Source organism: Chelonia mydas, chromosome 23 (assembly GCF_015237465.2).
Source record: "Chelonia mydas isolate rCheMyd1 chromosome 23, rCheMyd1.pri.v2, whole genome shotgun sequence".
In the NCBI taxonomy this organism is placed as follows: domain Eukaryota; kingdom Metazoa; phylum Chordata; order Testudines; family Cheloniidae; genus Chelonia; species Chelonia mydas.
The window spans coordinates 16,319,955-16,347,815 of NC_051263.2; the positions used below are offsets into that span (position 1 = coordinate 16,319,955).

The 27,861-nt window shown below is 63.1% G+C and overlaps 4 protein-coding genes across 9 annotated transcripts in view; 1 reads left to right on the forward strand and 3 right to left on the reverse strand.

Annotated features, from left to right (window-relative positions):
* The window catches only part of TMC4 (transmembrane channel like 4), a 15,350-nt gene extending 12,123 nt beyond the window's left edge, over window positions 1–3,227 (reverse strand). The window contains 5 exon segments of the mRNA XM_037888279.2: window positions 136–276; window positions 422–632; window positions 944–1,094; window positions 1,765–1,882; window positions 2,975–3,227. Coding sequence (XP_037744207.2) covers window positions 136–276; window positions 422–632; window positions 944–1,094; window positions 1,765–1,882; window positions 2,975–3,227 — 874 coding nt within the window.
* Window positions 1–27,861, forward strand: part of LOC119564877 (immunoglobulin superfamily member 1-like) — a 967,916-nt gene that overhangs the window by 625,764 nt on the left and 314,291 nt on the right. The gene's annotated exons all lie outside the window — the stretch shown is intronic.
* The window catches only part of LOC119564866 (immunoglobulin superfamily member 1), a 999,687-nt gene that overhangs the window by 414,530 nt on the left and 557,296 nt on the right, over window positions 1–27,861 (reverse strand). The window lies entirely within an intron of this gene.
* The window catches only part of LOC119564865 (immunoglobulin superfamily member 1), a 798,058-nt gene that overhangs the window by 271,780 nt on the left and 498,417 nt on the right, over window positions 1–27,861 (reverse strand). The gene's annotated exons all lie outside the window — the stretch shown is intronic.

A 27,861-nucleotide genomic window follows, 5' to 3' on the forward strand; every position in this document is an offset into this window, starting at 1 on the left:
CCAGGATCAGCCCCACGGGGCCATCTACCTGGTGTCCCCTCCGCCCCGCCCCCAGGATCAGCCCCACAGCCCATCTACCGTACACAGCCCATTCTACCCCTGTCCCTGTTTTCTCCTGGCAGGATTGCCACTCACTGTGGCTTCTGTCGGCGACCACTGCAGGTCCTCCACGGAGGCGGTGTGGGCGGTGAAGGGGCGCTGGTCCACGTGCCACGTCCGTCCGCCTTGGGGCTCCACAGGTGATGTTCTTGTTTGAGTCACCAGTCACGAGACGCCCTGCAGGTGGGGGCAGAGCTGGGGTCACAGGGGACTCCCACAGCTAGCGCCCCTCACCCAACCCATAGCCCCCGTCACCCCCAGCTCTGCCGTGCCCCTCACTCCTGACCCGCAGCCCCCTGCCACTCGGCGACCCTCGGCTCACCGGGCACCATGGGGGACCAGTCCATGGCAAAGCCCTCGGTCATGTGTCCGGCAAAGGAGAAGAGAGGTTTGATTTTGGCTTGCTCCTCCCGCAGGAAGGTGGCCATGGCCTGAGGGTCCGAGATGGCCACCAGGGGCGCTGTAGGTCGTAATCTCCACCTGCCCCTTCTCCGACCAGACGGCAGCCACTGCGTCCCGCCCAGCTGGGTGACCTGCCAGGAAGGAAAGGGTAACCCCAGCATGGGGGAAGGGGGCACTGTGTGCTGTTGGGAGGGAGAGAGTGCTGTGCTGAAGGGGACGCTAGGCAGGAGGGGGAGGCTCGCTTGGGGGCGCGGGCCCCAATGCCCCCTGTGCTGCTGGGAGCAGGGGATGCCGCACTGGGGGCAGGGGGGGAGCTCGTCGGGGGGCGCTGCGCTGGGGTGGGCACTGCGCTGGTGGGGACTCTGCTCAGGGGGGTACAGTGCTGGGGGGGCTCGACAGGTGGTGCTGTGCTGGGGGGGGCTCGGCGCTGGGGGGGCCGTACCCGAACGCGGTTGATGCCCCCGTAGTGGGGGATCATGGCCAGCTCCAGCTGCAGCTTCTTCTCCTCCTCGTCGTCGTCCTCCTCATCGCTGTTGCTGCTCTCGGCGCCCGCCCCCGTGCGGTGCAGATTGTGCATCTTCATCACCAGCAGCCTGGCGGAGAGAGGGACCCCCTGAGCCCTGCCCCCAGCCAGGGGCCCCACCAGCCCCTGCGCCCCGCGGAATGGGGCCCAGGGCCTCTCCCCTCTAGGGGGCGCTGGCCTGAACCCTGTCACCGGCTCAGCATAGAGGTCAAGGGCCACAGGGAGCCAGCCCCCCCTCTGTGGGTCAGGCAGGGGGTTTCTGGGGGACACCAGGGGCGGCCGTGGGTGACCGCCCAGGGCTCTGTGCTAGGGGGGTGCTGGCGCCCGGGCAGGGGAAGAGGCGCGCGCTCCCCACTCGCGGGCGGGTCGGGCCGGCTCCCAGCCTGGGGCGGGGCTGAAGTCGGGGGGTGTTTGTTGCAAGTTGCGGCTGGGGTGCCCTGCGGGGCGGGCTGGGGCCAGGCCTGGCCGTGCCCCCGGAGACGGAGTTACCTCCGCTCGGTGTCTCCTGCCCTCACCCCAGGCAGCCGCTCACCCCCCTGCAGTGCCCGGGCAGACGGGGTGCGCCCAGGTGAGCAGCGAGCGCTCCTGGGGGTGCCCCGCAGTGCCCAACCTGGGGCAGCGCTGAGAAGCGGGGCTCCCTGGACAGGGGTCTTGGGGAGCACACGGGGGTTTCTCCCTCTCTGGGGAGAAGCAGGGTGGGGGGCTGTGTCTCTGCCCCACGGCCACCCCCTGGGGCTGACCTGTTGGCCTGGGCACTCTCGGCCTGGGTGCCGGCGCAGAGCCGCAGGCTGAGAGGGAAGTGGCCAAGCTCCTGGCCCGGCGGGTCGAGCACCACGTCGAAACTCAGACAGGGGGCGCCTGTGGGGAGAAAAGGGGTGAGCCCCACTGCTGGGCATGTGCCCCGCACCCCTGGCCTGTCACCCCCTGCGCCCATCCAGTGCCCCCCTGACTGCCCCATACCCTCCTGGCCCATGGCCTGTCCCAAACCCATGCCCTCCTGTCTGCCCCACAGTGCAGCCCCATGTCTCTGTGCCCACCCCACCCCCTGCCTGCCCCACACTGCAGCCCCACGTCTCTGTCCCCACCCCACCCCCTGCCCGCCCCACACTGCAGCCCCACGTCTCTGTCCCCACCCCACCCCCTGCCCGCCCCACACTGCAGCCCCACGTCTCTGTGCCCAACCCACCCCCTGCCCGCCCCACACTGCAGCCCCATGTCTCTGTGCCCACCCCACCCCCTGCCTGCCCCACACTGCAGCCCCACGTCTCTGTGCCCAACTCACCCTCCTGCCCGCCCCACAGTGCAGCCCCATGTCTCTGTGCCCAACCCACCCCCTGCCTGCCCCACATTGCAGCCCCACGTCTCTGTCCCCACCCCACCCCCTGCCCGCCCCACACTGCAGCCCCACGTCTCTGTGCCCACCCCACACCCTGCCCGCCCCACACTGCAGCCCCACGTCTCTGTGCCCACCCCACCCCCTGCCTGCCCCACACTGCAGCCCCACGTCTCTGTGCCCAACTCACCCTCCTGCCCGCCCCACACTGCAGCCCCATGTCTCTGTGCCCAATCCACCCCCTGCCCGCCCCACACTGCAGCCCCATGTCTCTGTGCCCACCCCACCCCCTGCCCGCCCCACACTGCAGCCCCACGTCTCTGCCCAACCCACCCCACACTGCAGCCCCACGGCTCTGTGCCCCCCCCGCGCTGACCCGTGCCCGCCCGGTGGTACAGCACATAGGCCTCCTCGTCCATCACCAGCTCCTCGCCCGGTCCCGGCGGGGGGCCCCGGCCCGGCAAATAGACCCGCCGCGGGGGGGCCCCCTGCCCCTCCCCCTCCTCTTCGCCCCCGCTGCTGCTGCTGCTGCTGCTCGCCCCGTCCCCGGCCCATCGCCACGCCGCCTCCGCCATCTTGGGATAGGGCAGCGCACCCTGCGCGCCGGCCTCACGCACTTCCGCCCTCAGGCTGCGAGACGCCATCTTGGGGGAGGAGAAGCCGCGAAGCCGCGACCATATTGGAAAAGGGCAACGGCCACCATCTTGGAACGACGCTGGGCACCGCCCTCTTGGAAACGGGCCTGAGTGATCCCAGCGCCGCCATTTTGACAAAGGGACAGGAGGAGCCGGCCGCCATCTTAGGAAGGGCGCAGCGGGGGCCGCCATATTGACTGAGGGTAAATCTTGTCCGAGCCGCGGTCAGCGCCATTTTCAGAAAGGGAAAATCCCCAGCACCGCCCGGACGCCATCTTAACTGAGGGCACATGAAGTCCCCCGCCCCCATCCTGGCCCCACGGGCGCCATATTGAATAAGGGCAACTGGGTGACCCCCCCCACACACACATCCCATAATCACCATGGCGACCTAAATCTCCCCCACACCCTTACACCTCACTGAACTGTCACATGCGGTCAAAGGCCGTCACCTTGGCAACACGAGCGCCATCACTGGGGACATTCTTAATGACATCACCACATCCGCTTGTGACATCAGCGCCCCGGGTCATGGCACAGCTGCCTGGGACGTCACTGATGGCCTCGCGACCATGGAAACCAACATGGGGTCATCATGGCACCAGCGACGTCACAAGGGACTGCCTCACGACCTGGTGCAATGATGTCACGGGGAAGTGATGACATCATCAGATGCAGTGATGTCACCGGGAACATGATGTAGCCACAAAAGTTGGTAAATGGGGGAGACGTTCCAAAGTATCGCCCAGGCCCCGCCCTGAACCCCCTGTCCTGCAGCCCAGCACCCCCCAGCACCACCCTGGGGCATCGGGCCCAGCCCTGACTGCCAGGGAGAACGTCTGGTGCTGAGCCCCCTGTCCCACGCACTGCAGATCAGCGCCCCCACTGAGCCCCCTGCCCCACCCCCTGCAGCCCGGCACCCCCCACTGAGCCCCCACCCTGCTCCCTGCAGCCCAGCGCCCCCTGCTGAGCCTCCTGACCTGCTCCCCACAGCACAGGGCCCCTTGCTGAGCCCCCCGCCCCACAGCCCAGTGCCCCCCACTGAGCCCCCACCCTGCAGCCCAGCACCCCCTGCTGAGCCCCCTGCCCTGCTCCCTGCAGCACAGTGCCCCTTGCTGAGCGCCCGCCCCACAGCCCAGCACCCCCTGCTGAGCCCCCTGTCCCGCACCCTGCAGCCCAGCACCCCCTGCTGAGCCCCCGCCCCACTTCCTGCAGCCCAGCGCCTCCCACTGAGCCCCCACCCTGCTCTCTGCAGCCCAGCGCCCCCTCCTGAGCCCCCTGCCTCACTCCCTTCAGCATGGCGCCCCGTCGCTCTGCTCTGGGGCATTGGGGCCAGCACTGACTGCCAGGGCAGTGACCACCGCCTGTGGAGCCCCCTCCAGTGCCCCCCCAACCAGTCTCCCCACCCAGAGCTGGCCCAGCGGCCCCCAGCTCAGTGGTAAATGCCATGAGTGATGGCGCTGGCTGCAGTGGCCACGACCCTCCCGCTCCAATGAGCACAGCAAATTTCACAGCTAAGCGGCCCCAGCTGGAGGCCTTCAGGCCGCACTCATTGGGGATTTATGATCCCAGCGAGGACGATAGGACAGAGGAAAACTGGCCTAGTCGGGAGCGAAGGGCCCTGGCAGATTGAGATGAGGGGAGCTAGGGCTGGGTTGGCAGTGGCTGCGGGCTGGGAGTGAGGGGCACCAGCAGAGCTGGGGGGAGCCCAGGGCTGGGCTAGGAGAGGGCTGCGGGTTGGGAGTGAGGGGCACCGGCAGAGCTGGGGGGAGCCCAGGGCTGGGCTAGGAGGGGGCTGCGGGTCGGGAGTGAGGGGCACCGGCAGAGGGTGGGGAGGGGAGCCCAGGGCTGGGCTAGGAGGGGGCTGCGGGTCGGGAGTGAGGGGCACCGGCAGAGCTGGGGGGAGCCCAGGGCTGGGCTCGGAGTGGGCTGCGGGTCGGGAGTGAGGGGCACCAGCAGAGCTGGGGGAGCCCAGGGCTGGGCTAGGAGGGGGCTGCGGGTCGGGAGTGAGGGGCACCGGCAGAGGGTGGGGAGGGGAGCCTAGGGAGCTGTGGGTCGGGATAGAATCGCCATCACGAGAGACTCTGCATTGCAGCGAGTGCCCACCAGGGGTCGCTGTGACTTCACACCCACTGCACGTGGGGCCGAGCCCTGGGCAGCTCAGTGCACTGAGGGCGAAGGGGCCCCAGGGGTGAAGCCAGCAGCAGGGGGGTTAACAGGTCTGTGGACATCCCCCAGGCCGGGGCAGTGCCAGAGATACCCCGCACCCCAGCACACATAACACGCCCGTTAGGGGACCCCTGGGCATCTCCCTCAATGTGCCCCTCACTCCCGACCCGCAGCCCCCTGCCAGCCCAGCCCTGGGCTCCCCCCAGCTCTGCCGGTGCCCCTCACTTCCGACCCACAGCCCCCTCCTAGCCCAGCCCTGGGCTCCCCCCAGCTCTGCCAGTGCCCCTCACTCCCGACCCACAGCCCCCTGCCAGCCCAGCCCTGGGCTCCCCCCAGCTCTGCCGGTGTTCGTCACTCCCGACCCGCAGCCCCCTGCCAGCCCGGCCCTGGGCTCCCCCCAGCTCTGCCGGTGTCCCTCACTCCTGACCCGCAGCCCCCTGCCAGCCCAGCCCTGGGCTCCCCCCAGCTCTGCCGGAGTTCGTCACTCCCGACCCGCAGCCCCCTGCCAGCCCGGCCCTGGGCTCCCCAGGGCAGGGCCGGGGGTTCCCCAGGGAGGAGCCAGGCTGAGCTGTCGGGGCTCCCTGCTGGGCTGTGTGTGGGGGGGGAAATGGATTTCAGAGAAGCCCAGACAGCTCAGTGGGGGGGTCGGGGGGGGACATGGAGGACAGAGGAGCGGGAAGGAGATGGGAGAGGAGGAGGGAGAGGGGGCTGGGGCAGGCAGACACAGGGGTGCCGGGACTGTAAGGTTCCCAGCCCGTGGGTGGGTTTGGCTGAGGCAGGAGGTCTCGTTCCCCACCCCACCCCCCCCCCAACACAGCCCTGCTGGTGCCCCTCACTCCCGACCCGCAGCCCCCTGCTAGCCCAGCCCTGTGCTGCCCCCAGGTGCTGTGGTTAGGGGGTGCTGGGGGGGCTCTATTTTCGATGTCCCCAGGGCCTGCTCCATCCCTCGCCTGAACCCAGACGTTCTGGCAGGCGGAGGCCGCGCGGGGCTCTTGGCAAGAAGAAATGCAAACCAGAAACACCAGCCAGGATGGGAGAAAGCCAGGGCCTGTCCCCTTGATGGGGCACCAATCCCCCATGGGGGGCGAGGGGGGGCTGGCTGGCTCAGGGGGGCGGGGAATGGGGCGCGGGGCCTTTCCCCTCTAGGGGGCGCTGGCTCCCAGCCAGCCCCAGGGCAGGGCCTGGCTGGCTTGGGGGTGTGGGCGTTAAATCCTCTCTCTGCCAGCTCATCCAGGTGCCGCCCCAGGGCCGCCCGGGCCGAATGTCTGCCCCGCACTGTCCATGGGCCCCGCACAATCCGCCCCTGCGCCCCCTTGTCCCTGACCTGCCGCGGCTCTGCCTTTTCCACACTTTGAGGCAGCCTGTTCCCAGCCCCACGCACTGCCAGGATCCCTGGAGAACCAGCCCTCCAGCCCCACCCCAGAGGGGCCACGCCCCAGTGCCGGGCAAGGGGTCCCTGTGTAAACACCACCACAATGCGCCACAACGCAACACAGACAGCAATACACAACTGCAACATGACAGCACACACAAAGAGCTACCCCTTACAGTGCGCACACACACACGCTAGCAAGGAGGGTCACACCCACACACGGAGCAGGGCCCAGACCCTCCAGCAGGGGGCAGCAGGGACACACACACACTGAGCAGGGCCCATCCCCACCAGCAGGGGAGAGCAGGGACACACACACACGGAGCAGGGTCCAGCTCCTCCAGCAGGGGGCAGCAGGAACACGGACACACACACACACACACACACAGAGCAAGGCCCAGCCCCACCAGCAGGGGAGAGCAGGAACAGACACACACACACACACACACACACACAGCAGGGCCCAGCCCCTCCAGCAGGGGGCAGCAGGGACACACACACACACACACACACACAAAATACAGCTGCGCTGGGGGCCCAGGGCTGGGGCAGACCGATGGGTCCACCTCTATCTAGCTGTGGGAGGGGAGTGGGGACCAGTGGTTAGAGCTGGGGGGCTGAGAGCCAAGACTCCTGGGTTGTCTCCCTCCTTGGCCCCGATGCGTGCCCGGTAACCTCCCCGCACTCTCCCCTGCCTCTCCACAGGGACCAGCTCTCCTGGCCCATCTGCTCAGCTTGTCTGGCTGCTAACGAACCAGTAATTACCTGTGGTGTGTGTCCAGGCCGGGCTGACAGCAAAGCGGGGTGTGTGTGTGTGTGTGAGCTCTGATAACCAGGGAATGGGGCTTGGGGCCTGTCCCCTCTAGGGGGCGCCGGCTCCCATCTGGCCCCAGGGCGAGGGACTGGCTGGCTCAGAGGGGCAGGGAATGGGGTGCGGGGCCCTTCCCCTCTAGGGGGCGCCGGCTCCCATCCGGACCCAGGGCAAGGACTGCTTGGCTCAGGGGGGCGGGGAATGGGGTATGGGGCTTTTCCTCCCCCCGGAGCCGTGAGCTCCCATCCGGCCCAATGGTGGGTGGGGCCTGGCCCTCCGTCCCCCCCTGCAACATCTTGATCCAAAGGGATTGTGCTAATGGCGTTTTTAATTAATAATGAACTTCTGGGGCCTCAAGGATCCAGGCGTCTGACCTGATCCCGCCTCAGAGCTGGCGCCCCCTAGAGGGGAGAGGCCCCGTGCCCCACTCCCCTGGGGCCGGATCATGGCCGGTGCCCCCCATCAGGGCCGGTGCCCCTTTCACTGCCCCCCAGCCAGGGCCAAAGGTCCCCGATGGGGCTCGTACCCCAGGCCCACAGCCCGGCACTGAAACCCGGGGGCGTCTCACCTGGGGCTGCTCCACGGCTGGACAAGCCAGGGCAGTTTCTCCGCTGGGGTGCGGGAACAATCTGCACGGGGGTGCAGAGAGCCAACTTGCAAACCCCGTGTAGGTGGGATACCACTTCAATGGGGGGCAGCCCCCCAGGCAGCCCTAATTCCAGCCTTGACTCCTTATCCAGCCAGCCAGGGGCTAGAGGGACTGGGGGTGGGGGGCAGGCGGTGAGGGGGCAGAAGCTACATGAGACACAGAGGGAGTGCAGTTAGCAAGACGGGAGGGGGACTGGGGCGGGGGAGGGGGTCTATTGGGGTAGGAAGATGGGGGAGGGGAAAAGGAGAAGGGGAAAGAAGGAAAGGCAGGGGTGGAAAACAGAGAGGGAAAGGGGAGGACGCAAAAGAAAGCGGGGGGGGAGGGTCTCGTGGTTAGACCAGTGGGGGCCAGGATGCCTGGGTTCTCTGCCCAGCTCTGGAAGGGGAGTGGGGTCTAGTGGGTAAAGCAGGGCAGCATGGTTCGGGTGAGGGGTTCATCTGAAGGTTTGGGGCACTGGGGTGAGTTTGAGGGGTAGATTCAGGGGTGAGTTTGAGGGGAAGGTTCAGGGGGTGAGTTTTGGGGGGCTGGGGTGAGTTTGAGGGGAAGGTTCAGGGGTGTGTTTGGGAAGCTGGGGTGAGTTTGAGGGGAAGGTTCAGGGGGTGAGTTTGGGGGGCTGGGGGTGAGTTTGAGGGGAAGGTTCAGGGGGTGAGTTTGGGGGGCTGGGGGTGAGTTTGAGGGGAAGATTCAGGGGGTGAGTTTGGGGGGCTGGGGGTGAGTTTGAGGGGAAGGTTCAGGGTGTGTTTGGGAAGCTGGGGGTGAGTTTCAGGGGGAGGTTCAGGGGGTGAGTTTGGGGGGCTGGGGGTGAGTTTGAGGGGAAGGTTCAGGGGTGTGTTTGGGAAGCTGGGGTGAGTTTGAGGGGAAGGTTCAGGGGGTGAGTTTGGGGGGCTGGGGTGAGTGTGAGGGGAAGATTCAGGGGGTGAGTTTGGGGGGCTGGGGGTGAGTTTGAGGGGAAGGTTCAGGGTGTGTTTGGGAAGCTGGGGGTGAGTTTCAGGGGGAGGTTCAGGGGTGAGTTTGGGGGGCTGGGGGTGAGTTTGAGGGGAAGGTTCAGGGGTGTGTTTGGGAAGCTGGGGTGAGTTTGAGGGGAAGGTTCAGGGGGTGAGTTTGGGGGGCTGGGGGTGAGTTTGAGGGGAAGGTTCAGGGGGTGAGTTTGGGGGGCTGGGGTGAGTGTGAGGGGAAGATTCAGGGGGTGAGTTTGGGGGGCTGGGGGTGAGTTTGAGGGGAAGGTTCAGGGTGTGTTTGGGAAGCTGGGGGTGAGTTTCAGGGGGAGGTTCACAGGGTGAGTTTGAGGGGAAGGTTTGGGGGTGAGTTTGGGGGGCTGGGGGTGAGTTTGAGGGGAAGGTTCAGGGTGTGTTTGGGAAGCTGGGGGTGAGTTTCAGGGGGAGGTTCACAGGGTGAGTTTGGGGGGCTGGGGGTGAGTTTGAGGGGAAGATTCAGGGGTGTGTTTGGGAAGCTGGGGTGAGTTTGAGGGGAAGGTTCAGGGGGTGAGTTTGGGGGGCTGGGGGTGAGTTTGAGGGGAAGGTTCAGGGGTGTGTTTGGGAAGCTGGGGTGAGTTTGAGGGGAAGGTTCAGGGGGTGAGTTTGGGGGGCTGGGGGTGAGTTTGAGGGGAAGGTTCAGGGGGTGAGTTTGGGGGGCTGGGGTGAGTGTGAGGGGAAGGTTCAGGGGGTGAGTTTGGGGGGCTGGGGGTGAGTTTGAGGGGAAGGTTCAGGGTGTGTTTGGGAAGCTGGGGGTGAGTTTCAGGGGGAGGTTCACAGGGTGAGTTTGAGGGGAAGGTTTGGGGGTGAGTTTGGGGGGCTGGGGGTGAGTTTGAGGGGAAGGTTCAGGGTGTGTTTGGGAAGCTGGGGGTGAGTTTCAGGGGGAGGTTCACAGGGTGAGTTTGGGGGGGCTGGGGGTGAGTTTGAGGGGAAGGTTCAGGGGTGGTGTTTGGGAAGCTGGGGTGAGTTTGAGGGGAAGGTTCAGGGGGTGAGTTTGGGGGGGCTGGGGGTGAGTTTGAGGGGAAGGTTCAGGGGGTGAGTTTGGGGGGCTGGGGTGAGTGTGAGGGGAAGGTTCAGGGTGTGTTTGGGAAGCTCGGGGTGAGTTTCAGGGGGAGGTTCACAGGGTGAGTTTGAGGGGAAGGTTTGGGGGTGAGTTTGGGGGGCTGGGGGTGAGTTTGAGGGGAAGGTTCAGGGTGTGTTTGGGAAGCTGGGGGTGAGTTTCAGGGGGAGGTTCACAGGGTGAGTTTGAGGGGAAGGTTTGGGGGTGAGTTTGGGGGGCTGGGGGTGAGTTTGGGAGGAAGATTCAGAGGGTGAGTTTGGGGGGTTCGGGGTGAGTTTGAGGGGGAGGGTCAGGGGTGAATTGGGGGTGTGATCAGAGAAGCGGGCGGGGAGCTCCCCTCTATGGACACCCACCCAGCCAGCCAGTAGCTATAACCCCCGTTAGCTGTTCTCTACTTGCGCTACCTGTAAAGGGTTAACACGTCTCACTGCTCCGCACAGGTAGGGGCGGGGCGGGGCGGGGGCACCTGGCCCAAACAGCCACTGGGAGGCCAGAACTTTTTAAAATTGAGAAAAAACTTCCCCTTTGTCTGTGGTTGGGCTGGGGGGGCTCTGCTGGGAGAAGCTTGGCGCCAAGTCAGTATCATCCCCCCCCCCCCCCCCCCCGGACCTGCTGGTTTGAACCCAAACATGTGAGTGGATCAGGGACGTTTAGATGAGGGTCTCTCTGTTGATTTCTTTACGGCTTGTGGACCCCTCTGTGCTAACCCCAGGTGTGTTTGTTTGGCTTGTAACCTTTCAGCTGGACCCCTCCAGAGAGCTGGTTTCGGTGCTTAATCCTTGGAGTTGCTCTTTTAAAAGCCGGCAGTAACCTGAGTCCCCTTTTTAAAAAAAATAAAATTTACCCTTTTTAGGGACAGGGTTTGGATTTCTGCCTCTTAAGGGGTTTGTGCACATTTTTTAGTTCGCTGGTGGCAAAAGCTGATTTCTTTTCTCCCCCCCACCTTTCCTTTCTCAGCTCTTCCCCGGAGCGGGGGTGAAAGGCCTTGAGGGTACCCCACTGGAAGGAATTCCCAAGTGCACCTTCCTGGGCTCTCAAAAGGTTTTGGGTTTTTTTTTTTCACTTGGGTGGTGGCAGCATCTACCCATCCAGAGCAAAGGGAAACTGTGAGTGTGGGCAGGAGGAAGATTATTGTGTGGAGAGACACTGGAGCACAGGTGTCAGGTATCCACCAATCCCTGGTGGACCCCAAATTCATCAACCCAGAGGCCCAAGTGACGGTGCAACCCTTTAGGGCCAACTCTTTTAACTTGCCTACAGCCAAGTTGCCTGTCCAGTACAAGGGCTGGTCAGGAATATGGACTTTTGCAGTCTATGACGATTACCCCATTCCCACGCTGCTGGGAGAAGACTTAGCCAACCATGTGAGGCTAACCAAAAGGGTGCGGATGGTCACCCGCAGCCAGGCTAAACAGGCCACCACACCTAACCCCATTCCTGAGCCTCCTACAAGGGCCCAGTCTGTGTCCCCAGATACCACAGGCCCGGGGACTCAGCCAGAGGTGGTGGAACCAGACCCCAGACGAGAGCTGTGACAAAGTGGGACTGTTCTTAATGTTTCCTCCGAATATTGTGGGGGTGCCTCAGTTTCCCCTATGCAGTTCTTAAGTATCTAGGTGGTGGGGTTAGGGTGTATGATCATTGCAGAGCCCTAGAGGGCAGGTGTGTGCAGGGGTCTGGACACAGAGAATGGCCGACACCCTGTTTCCTGGCAACTGATGGCCTGGGCCCTTCCCCCCTGCAAGGTGAGAGCTGAAGGGTTGGAGAACAAAGGAATCAGGTGACCTCCTGGCCCGGGAAAGGAACAAAGCCCAGAGGAGGAGGGGCTGGAGGGAGTTTTTCAGTTTGGGACAGGCTGGGACATGGAGTGAAGGGCAGATGTGGTTGTCTGGCGCACTGCCCCCCAAAATGGACCCAGCTGAGGGGTCCGGTTCTCTGCACCTACAAGCTCTGTTTTAGACCATGTTCCTGTCGTCTAATAAACCTTCTGTTTTACTGACTGGCTGAGAGTCACGTCTGACTGCGCAGTTGGGGGGCAGGACCCTCTGGCTTCCCCAAGACCCCGCCTGGGCGGACTCGCTGTGGGAAGCGCACGGAGGGGCAGAGGAGGCTGAATGCTCCGAGGTCAGACCCAGGAAGGTGGAAGCCGGGGGAGCTGTGTGTCCTGCAGACAGGCTGCTCCCAGAGAGGTGACTGCCCCAGAGTCCTGCCTGGCTTCATGGGGAGCAGATCCAGAGCATCGCCCAGGGACTCCGTGACAAGAGTCTATGGCAGCTGTTGTAGATCCAGTTCCTGGGACCCAGCCAGAACCAGCCCAAGGATCGGAACTGGCGGAGCAGTCAGCCCCAGAGCCCGTGCCTGCAACCCCACCAGAGTCAGGGGAGCCAGCACCCAAAGAAGCCACGGAGTCTTCACCTGCAGCAGCAGCTAAACCAGCGCAAGAGACCCAACCGGATCCTGAAATACCTCCTAGTGCCCCAGCGGAGAGCGGTTCACAGTCGACGGAGACACCCCCATCACCTCCATCACTTCCAGCGGGACCCAGCCCAAGCCCACAACCCAGCGAGGAACTAATGGCTCCAGCATCAAGGGAGCGGTTCCAGGCAGAGCAGGAAGCGGATCAGAGCCTCAAGGGAGCTTGGACGGCGGCACAGAGCAACCCACCGCCTCTCAGCCCTTCCAATAGGTCCAGGTTTGTTATAGAAGGAGGACTCTGATACAAGGAGACCCTTTCGGGTGGACACAAGGAGGACTGGCATCCTCAGAGACAGTTGGTAGTTCCAACTAAGTATAGGGAAATCTCTTGAGCTTCACCCATGATCACACAAGTGGCCATGCTGGGGTGAACAGGACCAAGGACCGTTTGGGGAGATCATTCCACTGGGAGGGAATGGGCAAGGACGTTTCTACCTATGTCCGGTCTTGTGAGGTGTGCCAGAGGGTGTGTTACCTAGGGAGGTGGTAGAATCTCCTTCCTTAGAGGTTTTTAAGGTCAGGCTTGACAAAGCCCTGGCTGGGATGATTTAACTGGGAATTGGTCCTGCTTCGAGCAGGGGGTTGGACTAGATGACCTTCTGGGGTCCCTTTCAACCCTGATATTCTATGATTCTATGAAAACTCCAAGACCAGGTCAAGGCCCCTCTCCAGCCACTCCCCATCACTGAGGTTCCATTTCAGCGAGTAGCTGTGGATATTCTGGGTCCTTTCCCTAAGAAGACACCCAGAGGAAAGCTGTACATACTGATCTCCATGGATTTTGCCACCCGATGGCCAGAAGCAGTAGCTCTAAGCAACACCACGGCTAACAGCGTGAGCCAGGCATTGGCAGATGTTTTTGCCAGGGTAGGTTGGCCCTCAGAATCCTGATGGATTCAGGAACTGACTTCCTGGCAGGAAACATCTGTGGGGAGCTCCTGGGGTGAACCACTTGGTGGCCACCCCTTACCACCATCAAACAAATGGCCTGGTGGAGAAGTTTAATGGAACTTTGGGGGCCATGATACGTAAATTTGTGAATGAGCACTCCAATGGCTGGGACCTAGTGTTGCGGCAGTTGCTGTTTGCCTACAGAGCTGTACCACATCCCAGTTTGGGCTTTTCACCCATTGAACTCGTTTATGGCCACCAAGTTAAGGGGCCATGACAGCAGGTGAAGCAGCAATGGGAGGGGATTACATCTTCTCCGGGAACTAACATTTTGGACTTTGTAACCAACCTGCAAAACACCCTCAAGGACTCTCTAGCCCTTGTTGAGCGTCTTGTAGGTTTTCTCGAGCAAGAGCAAAAGGACTGGTATGATAAACATGCCAGAGAGCATTCCTTTCAGAGTAGGTGACCAAGTCATGGTCCTGGAAGTGCTCCAGGCTAATAAGATGGAAGCGTCATGGGAGGGGCCATTTCTGGTCTGAGAGTGCCTGGGAGCTGTTAATTACCTCAGAGTTCCCAGACCCTACCCTAAAACCTAAAGTATACCATGTTAATTCTCTAAAGCCCTTTTATTCCCGAGAGGTCAAGGTTCTCCAGTTTACATCCCAGGAGAGAGATGACGCTGAGTGGCCTGAAGGTGTCTACTATGAAGGAAAAAGCAACGGTGGAGTAGAGGAAGTGAGCCCTTCCATCACCCTTGGGCATAAGCAGCGACAGCAAACCCAGGAGCTGGGCACCAGCTTCACGCCAATGTTCTCAGCCACCCCAGGACGGACAGAACGAGCATACCACTCCACTGACACAGGTGATGCTCGCCCAATTAGAGCCCAACCCTACCGGATGGCTCCTCAAGCCAAAACCACGATAGACCGGGAGATCAAGGACATGTTACAGATGGGTGTAATCCGCCCCTCTGAGAGTGCATGGGCCTCTCCAGGGGTTCTGGTTCCCAAACCAGATGGTAAAATCTGCTTTTGTGCGGGCTACCGTAAGCTAAATGCTGTAACTCGCCCAAAGAACTATCCAATACCACGCACAGATGAGCTGCCGGAGGAACTGGGACGTGCCCAGTTCATCTCCACCTTAAACTTAACTAAGGGGTACTGGCAAGTGCCGCTAGATGAATCTGCCAAGGAAAGGTCAGCCTTCACCACCCATGTAGGGCTGTATGAATTTAATGTGCTCCCTTTACGGACTGCGATATGCACCCACCACCTTCCAGAGACTGGTAAATAACCTTCTGGCTGGATTTGGGGAATTTGCAGTTGCCTACCTCGACAGTGTGGCCATATTCTCAGATTCATGGGAAGAACACCTGGAACACCTCCAAGCTGTCTTCCAGCGCATAAGGGAGGCAGGATTAACGGTTAAGGCCAAGAAGTGTCAAATAGGCCTAAACAGGGTAACGTACCTTGGGCACCAGGTGAGTCAAGGTACTATCAACCCCCTACAGGCTAAGGTAAATGCTATCCAAAATTGGCCTGTCCCTAAGTCAAAGAAACAGATCCAATCCTTCTTGGGCTTGGCCAGATATTACCGACGATTTATACCACACTATAGCCAAATTGCCACCCCACTGACAGACCTAACCAGGAAAAAACAACCAAACGCAGTTCAGTGGACTGAGAAGTGTCAGAAAGCCTTTAGCCAGCCTAAGGTGGCCCTTACGTCTGACCCTGTACTGAGGGCCCCGAACTTCGACCAACCGTTTGTTGGAACCACAGATGCGTCCGAGCGTGGTGTGGGAGCAGTTTTAATGCAGGAAGGACCGGATCAAGAATTCCATCCTGTCGTGTTCCTCAGCAAAAAACTTTCCGAGAGGGAAAGCCACTGGTTAGTCAGTGAAAAAGCATGTTACGCCATTGTCTACGCTCTGGAGAAGCTACGCCCATAGCTTTGGGGACGGCGTTTCCACCTGCAGACTGGCCCTGCTGCCCCGGAGTGGCTTCACACCGTCAGAGAGACCAACAAAAACCGTCTTGGGTGGAGTTTAGCTCTCCAAGACTTTGATTTTGAAATACAGCACATCTCAGGAGCCTCTAACAAAGTGGCTGATGCCCTCTCCTGGGAAGGTTTCCCAGAATCAACCAGGTGAAAATGTCCCTGTATTCGAAGTCATTGTAGTCCTTAAAATGTGGAAAATACTGTTTAGTTCTTTGTGTAATTATTAGTAAAATTAGAGGTGCATGTATCTTACTAATTCTGTTTCCTAAAACTCCAGGAAGAAATCCCAGCCGGTGTGGACCTGACCTGAACCAGGCTGGCCAGCACCGTCTGTGATTTGGGGGGGCATGTGATAAATGAAGGGGGGGGGGGGGAGCTCCCTTTTATGGACACCCAGCCAGCCAGTAGCTATAAAATCCCTCTTAGTAGCTGTTCTCTAATTGCTCTACCTGTAAAGGGTCACTGCTCTGCACAGGTAAAGAGAAGTGAGGGGGCACCTGGCCAAAAGAGCCACTGGGAGGCCAGAACCTCTTTAAATTGAGAGAAAACTTCCCCTTTGTCTGTCTGGGGTTGTTCTCCGGGCAGAGGCGGACAGGGCAGAGCGCTGCTGTAAGAGGCTTGGAACCGGGCATGAAAAATCACTTGTATCTTACCGAGAAACGACTCGTCTGGAACCCCAGAGATGTGAGTAGATCAGGGAATGTCGAGGACGACGCGATCAGGTTTATCCCTGTTTATTTCTTCATGGCTTGTGGATTCCTCTGGGCTAACCCCAGGTGCTTTTGTTTTGCTTTAAGCTGGACCCCAGGAAAGCCCTTCTGGATGCTTAATCCTTGGAATTACTCTTTTAAAATCTAGCAATAGCCTGAGTCCCCAGATGTATTTTCTTTCTTTTTAAAAAAATAAAATGGACCTTTTTAAGAACAGGGTTTGGATTTCTGCGTCTTAAGGGGTTTGTGCACGTTTTTTAGTTAGCTGGTGGCAAAAGCTGATTTCTTTTTTTCCTCTGCTCTTCCCCAGAGTGGGGGTGAAAGGGCTTGAGGGTGCCCCACAGGGAGGAATTCCCACGTGCGCCTTCCTGGGCTCTCAAAGGGGTTCTGCACTTGGGGGGTGGCAGCATCTACCCAGCCAAGGTCAGAGAGAAGCTGTGACCCTGGGAGTTAAATACAAGCCTGGAGTGTTAATTTTTAGAGTCCTTGTGGGCCCCCACCTTCTGCACTCGAAGTGCCAGAGTGGGGAATCAGCTTTGACGGGGGGCTGAGGGTGAGTTGGAGGGGAAGGTTCGGGGAGAGTTTAAGGGGGAGGTTCACGGGGTGAGTTTAGGGAGCTGGGGGTGAGTTTGAGGGGAAGGTTCAGGGGTGAGTTTGGGGTGGCTGGGGGGTGAGTTTGAGGGGAAGATTCAGGGGGTGAGTTTGGGAGGCTAGGGGGAGTTTGGGGTGCGGTTGGGGGTTTCTGTCTGACTTTGGGATGTTGCTATACCTGGCATGGCTCACATTTAGGGGGTTACATCCCAGGGGGTCACCCTGCTTTGGCCCCCTTGGGTGGAGTGTGGAGGTCTCTGGCCCTGATTTCAACCCCAGCTGGGGATGCCCCCCAGCCTAGCTGGGGCTGGGTGTTACCCTTTGGAGGGTGTGGGGGAGTCAGCTCCTCCTTTCACTTTGCTCCCAGTCCCATCCCCTGAGGCTCATGGTGAGTGTCGCTGTCCCCCCAACCGCCCCGGCTAACTAGCTACAGCCGCCCGGCAGGAGACAAGCCTGGAACACCGCGCCGAGGGTGATGGATGGACTCATCTCGTGGGCAATGGTACAGCTAGCACCCCCCCCCCCCGACCGTCGCGTCGAGCCACCTACCCACCTGATGCCCCGGCACAGCGGGGCAATGGGGCCAGCAGGGGGAGCTCTCCCCCAGCAGCCAGCGCTGGGGGGGGGGGCATTTCTCTCTCTAACGCCCCCCAGCCCCCGCCCCCCGCTGACAGGTGGTACAGTTGCCATGACGCGGCTTCCCGGGCCTGCACTCACGGGTGTGCCAGCCCCCCAGCCTGCTCTAACCACTAGCCCCCACTGCCCTCCGTGAGCCAGGTAGAGAACCCAGGAGTCCTGGCTCCCACCCTCCCTCCAATGCCCCCTCTTCTGGGGAGGAGTGGGCAGGGGTGAAGCTGCTGGCGTCCCAAGGGGCAGGATAGAGCTGGAATCTGGCTCCTCCTGATCCCCGCGCACCCCACATGGAGCCGCAATTGGCTTCGCAAGGCTCACCAGCCGGGGCTCTGGTGCTGCGAGCTTCCCTGCAACAGTGCCCCCACCAGGGCCCCATCCCTCTCCATTCCCTGTCTTCCTTTCTGCACTTTGTCACTCCCCCCTTCCCCTGCCCCCCTTCCCCAGGGATGCCACATGTCCCCCTGAACCCCCACCCTCCTCACTTCAGCTCTCATGTTGGGGGGCAACAGGGTCTTGTTTATTCCTCAGGGACCATCTGGAGAGACGGAGCTGATAATTACAGGCCTGTCACTGCCGGCTGGGCTGGCGTCAGCCGCGGATCCGGGGCGCGGACACGGGGGGGAAGGGAGGAGGGAGGGAGAGAGAGAGATGAATGAGGGAATAAGAAAGAAAGAAGGAAAAACAACAAATGAATGAGTCCCCGGGGGCCCAGATGGGAGCTGGCGCCCACTAGAGGGGAAAGGCCCCGGGCCCCATTCCCAGGCCCCGGAAGGCGACTGGGTCTGCGGTTTGGAGCAGCTGCTGCCCCAGGAGGCGCTGGGGGCTCGTGGGCTGGAAGCCACATCTCTGCGGGGGCTGGGGGGCAGAGGCTGAGCACAAGAGGACCCGGGCAGGAAGGAAAGGAGAGATCCCCGGATACCCAGCCCCCCCACCCCACCCCAGAGGGGGCTGCATCTCAGCGCTGGGCAAGGGGTCCCCGGATGCCCAGCCCCCCCACCCCAGAGGGGCCGCGTCCCAGCACCAGACAATGGAGCCCTGGATACCCAACCCCCCACCCCACCCCAGAGGGGGCTGCATCTCAGTGCCGGGCGAGGGGTCCCCAGATACCCAGCCCCCCCCCACCCCAGAGAGGCCGCGTCCCAGCACCAGACAATGGGGCCCCGGATACCCAGCCCCCCCCCCACCCAGAGGGGGCTGCATCTCAGCGCTGGGCAAGGGGTCCCCGGATGCCCAGCCCCCCCCACCCAAGAGGGGCCGCGTCCCAGCACCAGGCAATGGGGCCCTGGATACCCAACCCCCCACCCCACCCCAGAGGCGGTTGCGTCTCAGTGCCGGGGCGGGGGGGGGGGACCTCTCCTCCTCCTCCCAGCTTGGCAGCGCGGATTTGTTTGTTTGTTCCCTGTTATAAATAGACCCTGTTAATTAGGATTCTCGCCGCGTGAGGCCAGCGGCTCCTGTCAGGCCGCCTGCGATCCCGTCCCTGGGGGGGAGCTGATAAGGGGAGGCGGACGCGGGGGGGGCACCCTGGCGCTGAGCCAGCGGCGGAGGTGTGGGGGGAGCTGGTGGAAGGAACAGGTGTCGTCTGAACCCAGGGAGGCTGTAGAGGGACTGGGGGGAGTGCAGGTGGGGAGGGGATACCCCAGCATGGCGCTAGGGGGCGCTGTGCTGTGCGGAGCAGGGGGGGACTCTCCCCTGGAGGTCTGTGCTGGCCCCATGGAGGCGCTAGGGGGCGCTGTGGGGCAGGGAGCGGGGCAGGAGGGTATGTAGGGGGCGCTGTGCTGCGGGGAGCAGGGGGGTGCTCTCCCCTGGAGGTCTGTGCTGGCCACATTGGGGCGCTAGGGGCGCTGTGGGGCAGGGAGCGGGGCAGGAGGGTCTGTAGGGGGCGCTGTGCTGTGGGGAGCGGGGGGGGGGCTTTCCCCTGGAGGTCTGTGCTGGCCCCATTGGGGCGCTAGGGGGCGCTGTGGGGCAGGGAGCGGGGCAGGAGGGTCTGTAGGGGGCGCTGTGCTGTGGGGAGCGGGGGGGGGGCTCTCCCCTGGAGGTTAGTGCTGGCCCCATGGAGGCACTAGGGGGCGCTGTGGGGCAGGGAGCGGGGCAGGAGGGTATGTAGGGGGCGCTGTGCTGCGGGGATCAGGGGGTGCTCTCCCCTGGAGATCAGTGCTGGCCCCATGGAGGCACTAGGGGGCGCTGTGGGGCAGGGAGCGGGGCAGGAGGGTATGTAGGGGGCGCTGTGCTGCGGGGATCAGGGGGTGCTCTCCCCTGGAGATCAGTGCTGGCCCCATGGAGGCACTAGGGGGCGCTGTGGGGCAGGGAGCGGGGCAGGAGGGTCTGTAGGGGGCGCTCTCCCCTGGCCATCAGCACTGGCTGCACCCTAGATGGCGTGTGGCGAGATGGGGGGACGTGGGGGGCTCTGTGCTTGTTACCCGACTAAGCGATAGTTCACCTCCGGCGAGAAGGCCGCGCTTACAAACGAGCCTCGGTCACGGTAAGTGCGGGCCTAAATTATTCACCGGGCCGGCTTCCCTCGGGGAGCGCGTGATGGATGGGTGGCAGGGAGCGGGGGGCGGGGAGCTGCTGGATTTTGCCGCCTGGGGAGAAAAGGCTCACTCGAGTCTAGATCGCGGGAAAGTCTAGATCGTGCCCTGCAGTTCTAGGTCAGCGGAAGCCAGAACTGCCCCCCACGTGCTAGATGGAGGGGTGGGAAAAAACGAGCCCCTTCGGTCTAGACCTGGGGGAGAGACCCTGCCCCTAAGTTCTTGAACAAGTGAGAGGGAGGCAAAGCAGCCCCGATGGTCTAGATCTGTGGATGAGGGGAGCCCAGTGGTATCTAGATCCCCAAAAGGGAAAATCCACCGTAAGTTCTAGAACCACAGGCAAGGGAACCCCTTGGGTTCTAGATCCAAAGAGGGGGGAACCCCACCCTGTGGTTCTAGAGCCACGGGTGAGGGAACCCACCGAGTTCTAGATCCTGAGAGGGGAAAATCTGCCCCGAAGTTCCTGCTCCAACGAGGGGTGAAGCTGCCTGCGTTTCTAGATCTCCGGATGAAGGAACGCGCCCCGAAGTTCTAGACCCCGACAGAGGGGGAATCTGCTGTTAAGTTCTAGATGATGGGAGGGGAAAGCTGCCCGGCTGTCCTAGACCCCAGGAGGGGAGACTTTACCCTGAGGTTCTAGATCTTGCGGGGGTGGCTTGAGTGGCCTGACGCCTCACTCCAGCCCCAGGTCAGAGCCGTGCGATTCAGGCTGCAGACGCCTGGGTCCCGGGGAAACCCTGGCACCAGGGCCCGGGAGCCCGTGCCAAGGGGCCCAGCGCTAGGAAGCTGGCGGGGCTGCGGAAACCCCCAAGCACCTAGAAGCTAAACCTACATGGGTCCCATGTTCAGTCCTGACCGCCTGAGCTAAAGGAGAATCCCCCTCAGCTGCGTCAGTACAGGGGCTCTGACACAGGGTAGGCAGCGCGCACACACAGAGCGGGGCTGCTCCCCTCCAGCAGAGGGCGGCAGAGACAGACAGACACACACACGGAGCAGGGCCCGTCCCTTCCAACAGGGGGCAGCGCACACACGCGCACACACACACTCTCTCTCTCTTGCTCTCTCTCACACACAGCTTCCGAACTCTGAATGAAAGAACTACCCAGGGTGCGGGGGCCGGCTGGACTCCCCTGCCTCTCCCCTGCCGCCCCCATGTCTCCGCGTTACCACAGCCTGGCCCGGCCCAGCTGTGCCACATGGCCGGGCGCTGAGCCAGGGCCCCGCAGTGACAGGGACCTTGGGGGCCTCATGCGGAACCGGGCGGCTGAGACGCTCTGACAGCTGAGGTCACAAAGGACGTGAACGGACGAGAAAACAACGGAACAACTCAGGGACCCCTTGCCGGGCGCAGAGACGTAGCCGCCTCTGGGGCGGGGCCCAGGGGCTGGCTATCGGGGGGCCCTCGCCCGGCGCTGGGCTGCGGACCCCTCTGGAGTGGGGCCTGTGGGCTGGTTATACAGGGACTCCTCGCCCAGCGCTGGGATGCGGCCCCTCTGGGGTGGAACATGGCAGCTATTTAACACCCAGGTGGTATCTGAAGACAGTGAGGGACGGGGGATCATGCGGCCTGGGTTCTATCCCCTGCTCTGGGAGGGGAGTAAAGTCCAGGGGCTAGGGCAGGGGTGAGGGGGCCTGGAAGCCAGGACTCCTGGGTTCTCTCCCCAGATGCAGTGACTGGGGCATGAAGCAGCAGCTGGCTGAGTGTGTGTGTGACTCCCCCCCCGGGCCCGATTCCTTCACATACCGCCCCCCCCCCCCGCCCCCAATTCCTTCACCCTCCATCTCTCTCCCCTCAGGTTCGAGGCTCTAAGCTAAAGAATTTTCCAGCTAAGCTAATTAAAATCCCAGACAGCCCCCCGCCCTCGCCCCCCGGCTTTCAGCCTCCCGCCCCGCGCTGATCCCCCGGGAACTAAATCCTGTGTCCCGGAGCCGAGCATTTAGCGTGGAAATAATTACAGAGCTAACACAGGCGTCTGGGGGACGGAGCCCGGCAAGGGTGGGGAGAGAACAGAGACATGCCGCACACTGCGACACACGGAAACACAACAAGGCACCCGGTGACACGCAGACACGCTACACACGCCAAGACACAGGGTGACATGCAGAGACACATGGGACACGCAGACACGCTACACACGCCAAGACACAGGGTGACATGCAGAGACACATGGGACACGCAGACACGCTACACACGCCAAGACACAGGGTGACATGCAGAGACACATGGGACACGCAGACACGCTACACACGCCAAGACACAGGGTGACACGTGGACAAATGCAACACACGCCGAGACACATGCAGAGCCACACAATGACATGCATCCGATGAAGTGAGCTGTAGCTCATGAAAGCTTGTGCTCAAATAAATTGGTTAGTTTCTAAGGTGCCACAAGTACTCCTTTTCTTTTTACAATGACATGCAGACACACACTACACACACGGTGACATGCTACACATGCTGAGACACATGATGACGTGCATACACACGCTACACACAGAGAGACACCTGGTGACACACGCTACACATGCCAAGACACCTGGTGACACGCAGGTGCCACACGTGCCGAGATACCTGGTGACACACAGACACATGCCAAGACACCCCAAGTCACACGGTGACATGCAGACACATGCTACACACACAGAGACACCCAGTGACACACAGACACATGCCAAGACACCCCAAGTCACACGGTGACATGCAGACACATGCTACACACACAGAGACACCCGGTGACACACAGACACATGCCAAGACACCCGGTGACACACAGATGCCACGCATTCTGAGACACACGGTGACACACAGGCACGTGACACACGCTGAGACACACAGTGATTTGCAGACACGCTACACAGGGTAACACGTAGACACACGTTACACACTCTGAGACCCACGGTGACACGCAGACACACACGACACGTGCTATACAAGCCCAGAGACACACAGGGCACATGGCGCAACACATGCCGAGACACACGTAGACACGTCCCAATCACATGTAAACGTTCTGATCCGGCCCCAGGGCGGGGACCGGCTGGCTCGGGGGGCAGGGAAGGGGGCATGGGGCCTTTCCCCTCTAGGGGGCGCCGTCTCCCACTGTACCCTGCGGGGGCTGTGGGGGTGCCCAATCCCTGTGACAGCCAGCCGGGCTCTGGGGGGAGGGATGAGGAGGCCGGGGCAGGGCCGGGAAAGGGGGCTGGGAACAGGGGGGAAGACGGGGAGAAGAGGTAGAAGGGGGCACTGGCTGTGTGGGGGGGGGAGGGGTGGGCTCTCAGCTACCCAGCCCCAGCCTTGCTCAGCGGGGGTGGGGGGGCTGTCGGGAGCGGGCAGGGGGCGCTGGCTGTGGGGGCGGGGGGCTCCCGGCGACCCAGCCCCGGCCTCGCCCAGTGGCTCTTGGATCCCAGCCCTGGATCTGACTGTGAAAAGGGCGAAATGAAATGAGGGGCCCATTACACCCTGGGGTGCATTCAGAGAGACGGAGGAAGGAGACAGTGGGGGCTGGGGGCTGGGACTCCTGGGTTCTCTCCCTGGCTCTGGGAGGGAAGTGGGGTCTAGTGGTTAGAGCGGGGGGCTGGCAGCCGGGATTCCTGGGTTCTATTCCCATTATTTTAGTTCCCCCCCAACTCATGTGCGCCCCAGTTTCCCCAGTCGGTGCCAACAGCAGGACGGAGCCCAGGAGCTGTAAATACCTGGGCGGGGGGGGGCACCCGGCGAGAAGCAGGAGACGGAGCGTGAAGAGCCGAGCGGGCAGCGAGCCAGGGACGTGTCAGTGCGGCCCCCCCCAGGAACGTCCCTGTGCTAATGTCAGTGCCAGGCGATGTTCCCAGCTGCACCACGGCCCGCCCGCCGCGGGGGGGTACACAGCTCCCAGCCCCCCCCCCCCAACACAGCCACAGGGACTATTTGCTGAGGCGGAAGGAGACCGCTGCGGTGGGGTTACGGGGATGGGAAATCTCGCTGGGGGGCCTGGGGGAGGATTCCTGGTGTTGTTCTCTGGGGGGGGGGGGAATCTCGCTGGGGGGCTGGGGGGGTTCCTGGTGCTGTGCCCTGGGGCAGGGATCTCGCTGGGGGACTGGGGGGGGTTCCTAGTGATGTGCCCTGGGGGGGGATCTCGCTGAGGGGCTGGAGGGGTTCCTGGTGCTGTGCCCTGGGGGGGATCTCGCTGGGGGGCTGGAGGGGTTCCTGGTGCTGTTCTCTGGGCAGGGATCTCGCTGGGGGGCTGGGGGGGTTCCTGGTGCTGTTCTCTGGGGGGGGTCTCGCTGGAGGTCTGGGGGGAGGATTCCTGGGGCTGTTCTCGGGGGGGGGGGGTCTCGCTGAGGGTCTGGGGAGCGGATTCCTGGGGCTGTTCTCGGGGGGGGAATCTCGCTGGGGGCTGGGGGGGTTCCTGGTGCTGTGCCCTGGGGGGGATCTCGCTGGGGGGGAGGATTCCTGGTGCTGTGCCCTGGGGCAGAGATCTCGCTGGGGGGCTTGGGGGGGTTCCTAGTGCTGTGCCCTCCGGGGGGGGGATCTCGCTGGGGGGCTGGGGGGGTTCCTGGTGCTGTGCCCTGGGGGGGATCTCGCTGGGGGGCTGGAGGGGTTCCTGGTGCTGTGCCCTGGGGGGGATCTCGCTGGGGGGCTGGAGGGGTTCCTGGTGCTGTGCCCTGGGGGGATCTCGCTGGGGGGCTGGAGGGGTTCCTGGTGCTGTACCCTGGGGGGGGATCTCGCTGGGGGGCTGGAGGGGTTCCTGGTGCTGTGCCCTGGGGGGGATCTCGCTGGGGGGCTGGAGGGGTTCCTGGTGCTGTACCCTGGGGGGGATCTCGCTGGGGGGCTGGGGGGGTTCCTGGTGCTGTGCCCTGGGGGGGATCTCGCTGGGGGGCTGGAGGGGTTCCTGGTGCTGTACCCTGGGGGGGATCTCGCTGGGGGGGCTGGGGGGGTTCCTGGTGCTGTTCTCTGGGGGGGGGATCTCGCTGGGGGGCTGGGGGAGGATTCCTGGTGCTGTTCTCTGGGGGGGGGTCTCGCTGGGGGTCTGGGGGGAGGATTCCTGGGGCTGTTCTCTGGGGGGGATCTCGCTGGGGGGGCTGGGGGAGGATTCCTGGTGCTGTTCTCGGGGGGGGGTCTCGCTGAGGGTCTGGGGAGAGGATTCCTGGGGCTGTTCTTGGGGGGGGGGATCTCGCTGGGGGCTGGGGGTGGGGTTCCTGGTGCTGTGCCCTGGGGGGGATCTGGCTGGGGGGGAGGATTCCTGGTGCTGTGCCCTGGGGCAGAGATCTCGCTGGGGGGCTTGGGGGGGTTCCTAGTGCTGTGCCCTCCGGGGGGGATCTCGCTGGGGGGCTGAGGGGTTCCTGGTGCTGTGCCCCGGGGGGGGATCTCGCTGGGGGGTTGGGGGGGTTCCTGGTGCTGTGCCCCGGGGGGGAATCTCGCTGGGGGGGTTCCTGGTGCTATGCCCTGGGGGGGATCTCGCTGGGAGGCTGGGGGGGTTCCTGGTGCTGTGCCCTGGGGGGGGGATCTCGCTGCGGGGCTGGGGAGAGGATTCCTGGGGCTGTTATCTGGGTGGGGGTCTCGCTGAGGGTCTGGGGGGAGGATTCCTGGGGCTGTTCTTGGGGGGGGGATCTCTCTGGGGGGCTGGGGGGGTTCCTGGTGCTGTGCCCTGGGGGGGATCTGGCTGGGGGGGAGGATTCCTGGTGCTGTGCTCTGGGGCAGGGATCTCGCTGGGGGGCTGGGGGGGTTCCTGGTGCTGTGCCCTGGGGCAGGGATCTCACTGGGGGGCTAGGGGGGTTCCTGGTGCTGTGCCCCAGCGGGATCTCACTGGGGGGCTGGGGGGGTTCCTGGTGCTGTGCCCCGGGGGGGATCTCGCTGGGGGGCTGGGGGGGTTCCTGGTGCTATGCCCTGGGGCAGGGATCTCGCTGGGGGGCTGGAGGGGGTTCCTGGTGCTGTGCCCCGGGGGGGATCTCGCTGGGTGGCTGGGGGGGGTTCCTGGTGCTGTGCCCCGGGGGGGGGATCTCGCTGGGGGGCTGGGGGGGTTCCTGGTGCTGTTCTCTGGGGCAGAGATCTCGCTGGGGGGCCGGGGGGGGGGTCGCTAGTGCAGTTCCCTGGGGGGCTCTCACGGGGGGGGACTCCTGGCCGAGCCCTGGCTGGTCGCAGCGGCTCTAATGAGGCGGGTTGTGCTATTTGCACTCGCGGCTGCTGTGAAGATAAACACACGCGGGCGGGGGGCGGCTGGCAGCCTGCCCCCACAGATGGTATTTACCGTCAGCCAGGGGGTGGGTGTGTATGTGTGTGTGTGTGTGCGCCACACTGCTCCTGCTGGGGTGTGTGTGTGGGGGCACCGCACTGCTCCTGCTGGGGGGGATGTGTTGGGGGGGGGGGTTGTGCGCCACACTGCTCCTGCAGGGGTGTGTGTGGGGGGGGCACCGCACTGCTCCTGCTGTGGGGGGATGTGTTTGGGGGGGGGGGGTTGTGCGCCACACTGCTCCTGCTGGGGGGGATGTGTTGGGGGGGGGTTGTGCGCCACACTGCCTCCTGCAGGGGTGTGTGTGGGGGGGGCACCGCACTGCTCCTGCTGGGGGGGATGTGTTGGGGGGGGGTTGTGCGCCACACTGCTCCTGCTGGGGGGGGATGTGTTGGGGGGGGGTGTGTGCGCCACACTGCCTCCTGCAGGGGTGTGTGTGTGTGGGGGGGGCACCGCACTGCTCCTGCTGGGGGGGATGTGTTGGGGGGGGGGGTTGTGCGCCACACTGCCTCCTGCAGGGGTGTGTGTGGGGGGGGGCACCGCACTGCTTCTGCTGGGGGGGATGTGTTGGGGGGGGGTTGTGCGCCACACTGCCTCCTGCAGGGGTGTGTGTGGGGCGGGGTTGGGGCGAGGCTCCAACTCTGAGCTCAGGTGCAGGTGATGGAGCCGAGCTAGAGAATTGCCTGACGGGGATGACGCTGAGCCCCCCTCTCCCCCCAGCTCTGCCAGTGCCCCTCACTCCTGACCTGCAGCCCCCCGCTAGCCCAGCCCTGGGATCTCCCAGGGAATATGGGTGGGGGGCAGCTCTGTGGGGTGCTCTGTGCCCCTATAGGGGGCGTGGGAGGGGTACAACAGCAATGGGGGTCATGCCGGGGGGGGTGCAGGTGGGCAGCTGTAGCCTGTGTGGGTGCGTGGCTGTCCGGGTGCAGGCTGGCAGGCCTCAACGTACCATTCGCTAGCACCCTCTCCGGACACAACGGGGTGCAGTAGGAACCCTGCCTCAGTTTCCCTTTGGCCTGCTGCAGCCTGAGCAGTGACTTGACCCGCTGGCGAAGCCTTTCACCCCTTGGAGGGTGATGGCCACCCTTGGGTGGGGTCCAACACAAGCAAGAACTGACTGATCCTTTGGGCCAGCTGGCCTCTGCACCCGCCTCCTTGGATGGGGCCAAGTCGGTCCCCTCACCTCTAAGGCTCCCCCCGCCGCCACCTCCTGAGAAGCAGCCATAGGGTCAGCATTCACCTCCCAGCTCCCCCACCCCACAAGATAGCATCTGGCTGCTGGTATGCAGGGGTGTGATTGTGTGTGTGTTGCTGGGTGGGTGTACTCCCAGGGTTGGTGTGTAGTGGTGTGATTGTGGGCGTTGCTGGACGGGTGCAGTCTAGGTGTTGTGTGTAGTGGTGTGATTGTGGGCGTTGTTGGACAGGTGCAGTCTAGGTGTTGTGTGTAGTGGTGTGATTGTGGGCGTTGCTGGATGGGTGCAGTCTAGGTGTTGGCGTGTAGTGGTGTGATTGTGGGCGTTGCTGGACGGGTGCAGTCTAGGTGTTGGCGTGTAGCGGTGTGATTGTGGGCGTTGTTGGACGGGTGCAGTCTACGTGTTGTGTGTAGTGGTGTGATTGTGGGCGTTGCTGGACGGGTGCAGTCTAGGTGTTGGTGTGTAGCGGTGTGATTGTGGGCGTTGCTGGATGGGTGCAGTCTAGGTGTTGGCGTGTAGTGGTGTGATTGTGGGCGTTGTTGGACGGGTGCAGTCTAGGTGTTGGCGTGTAGCAGTGTGATTGTGGGCGTTGTTGGAC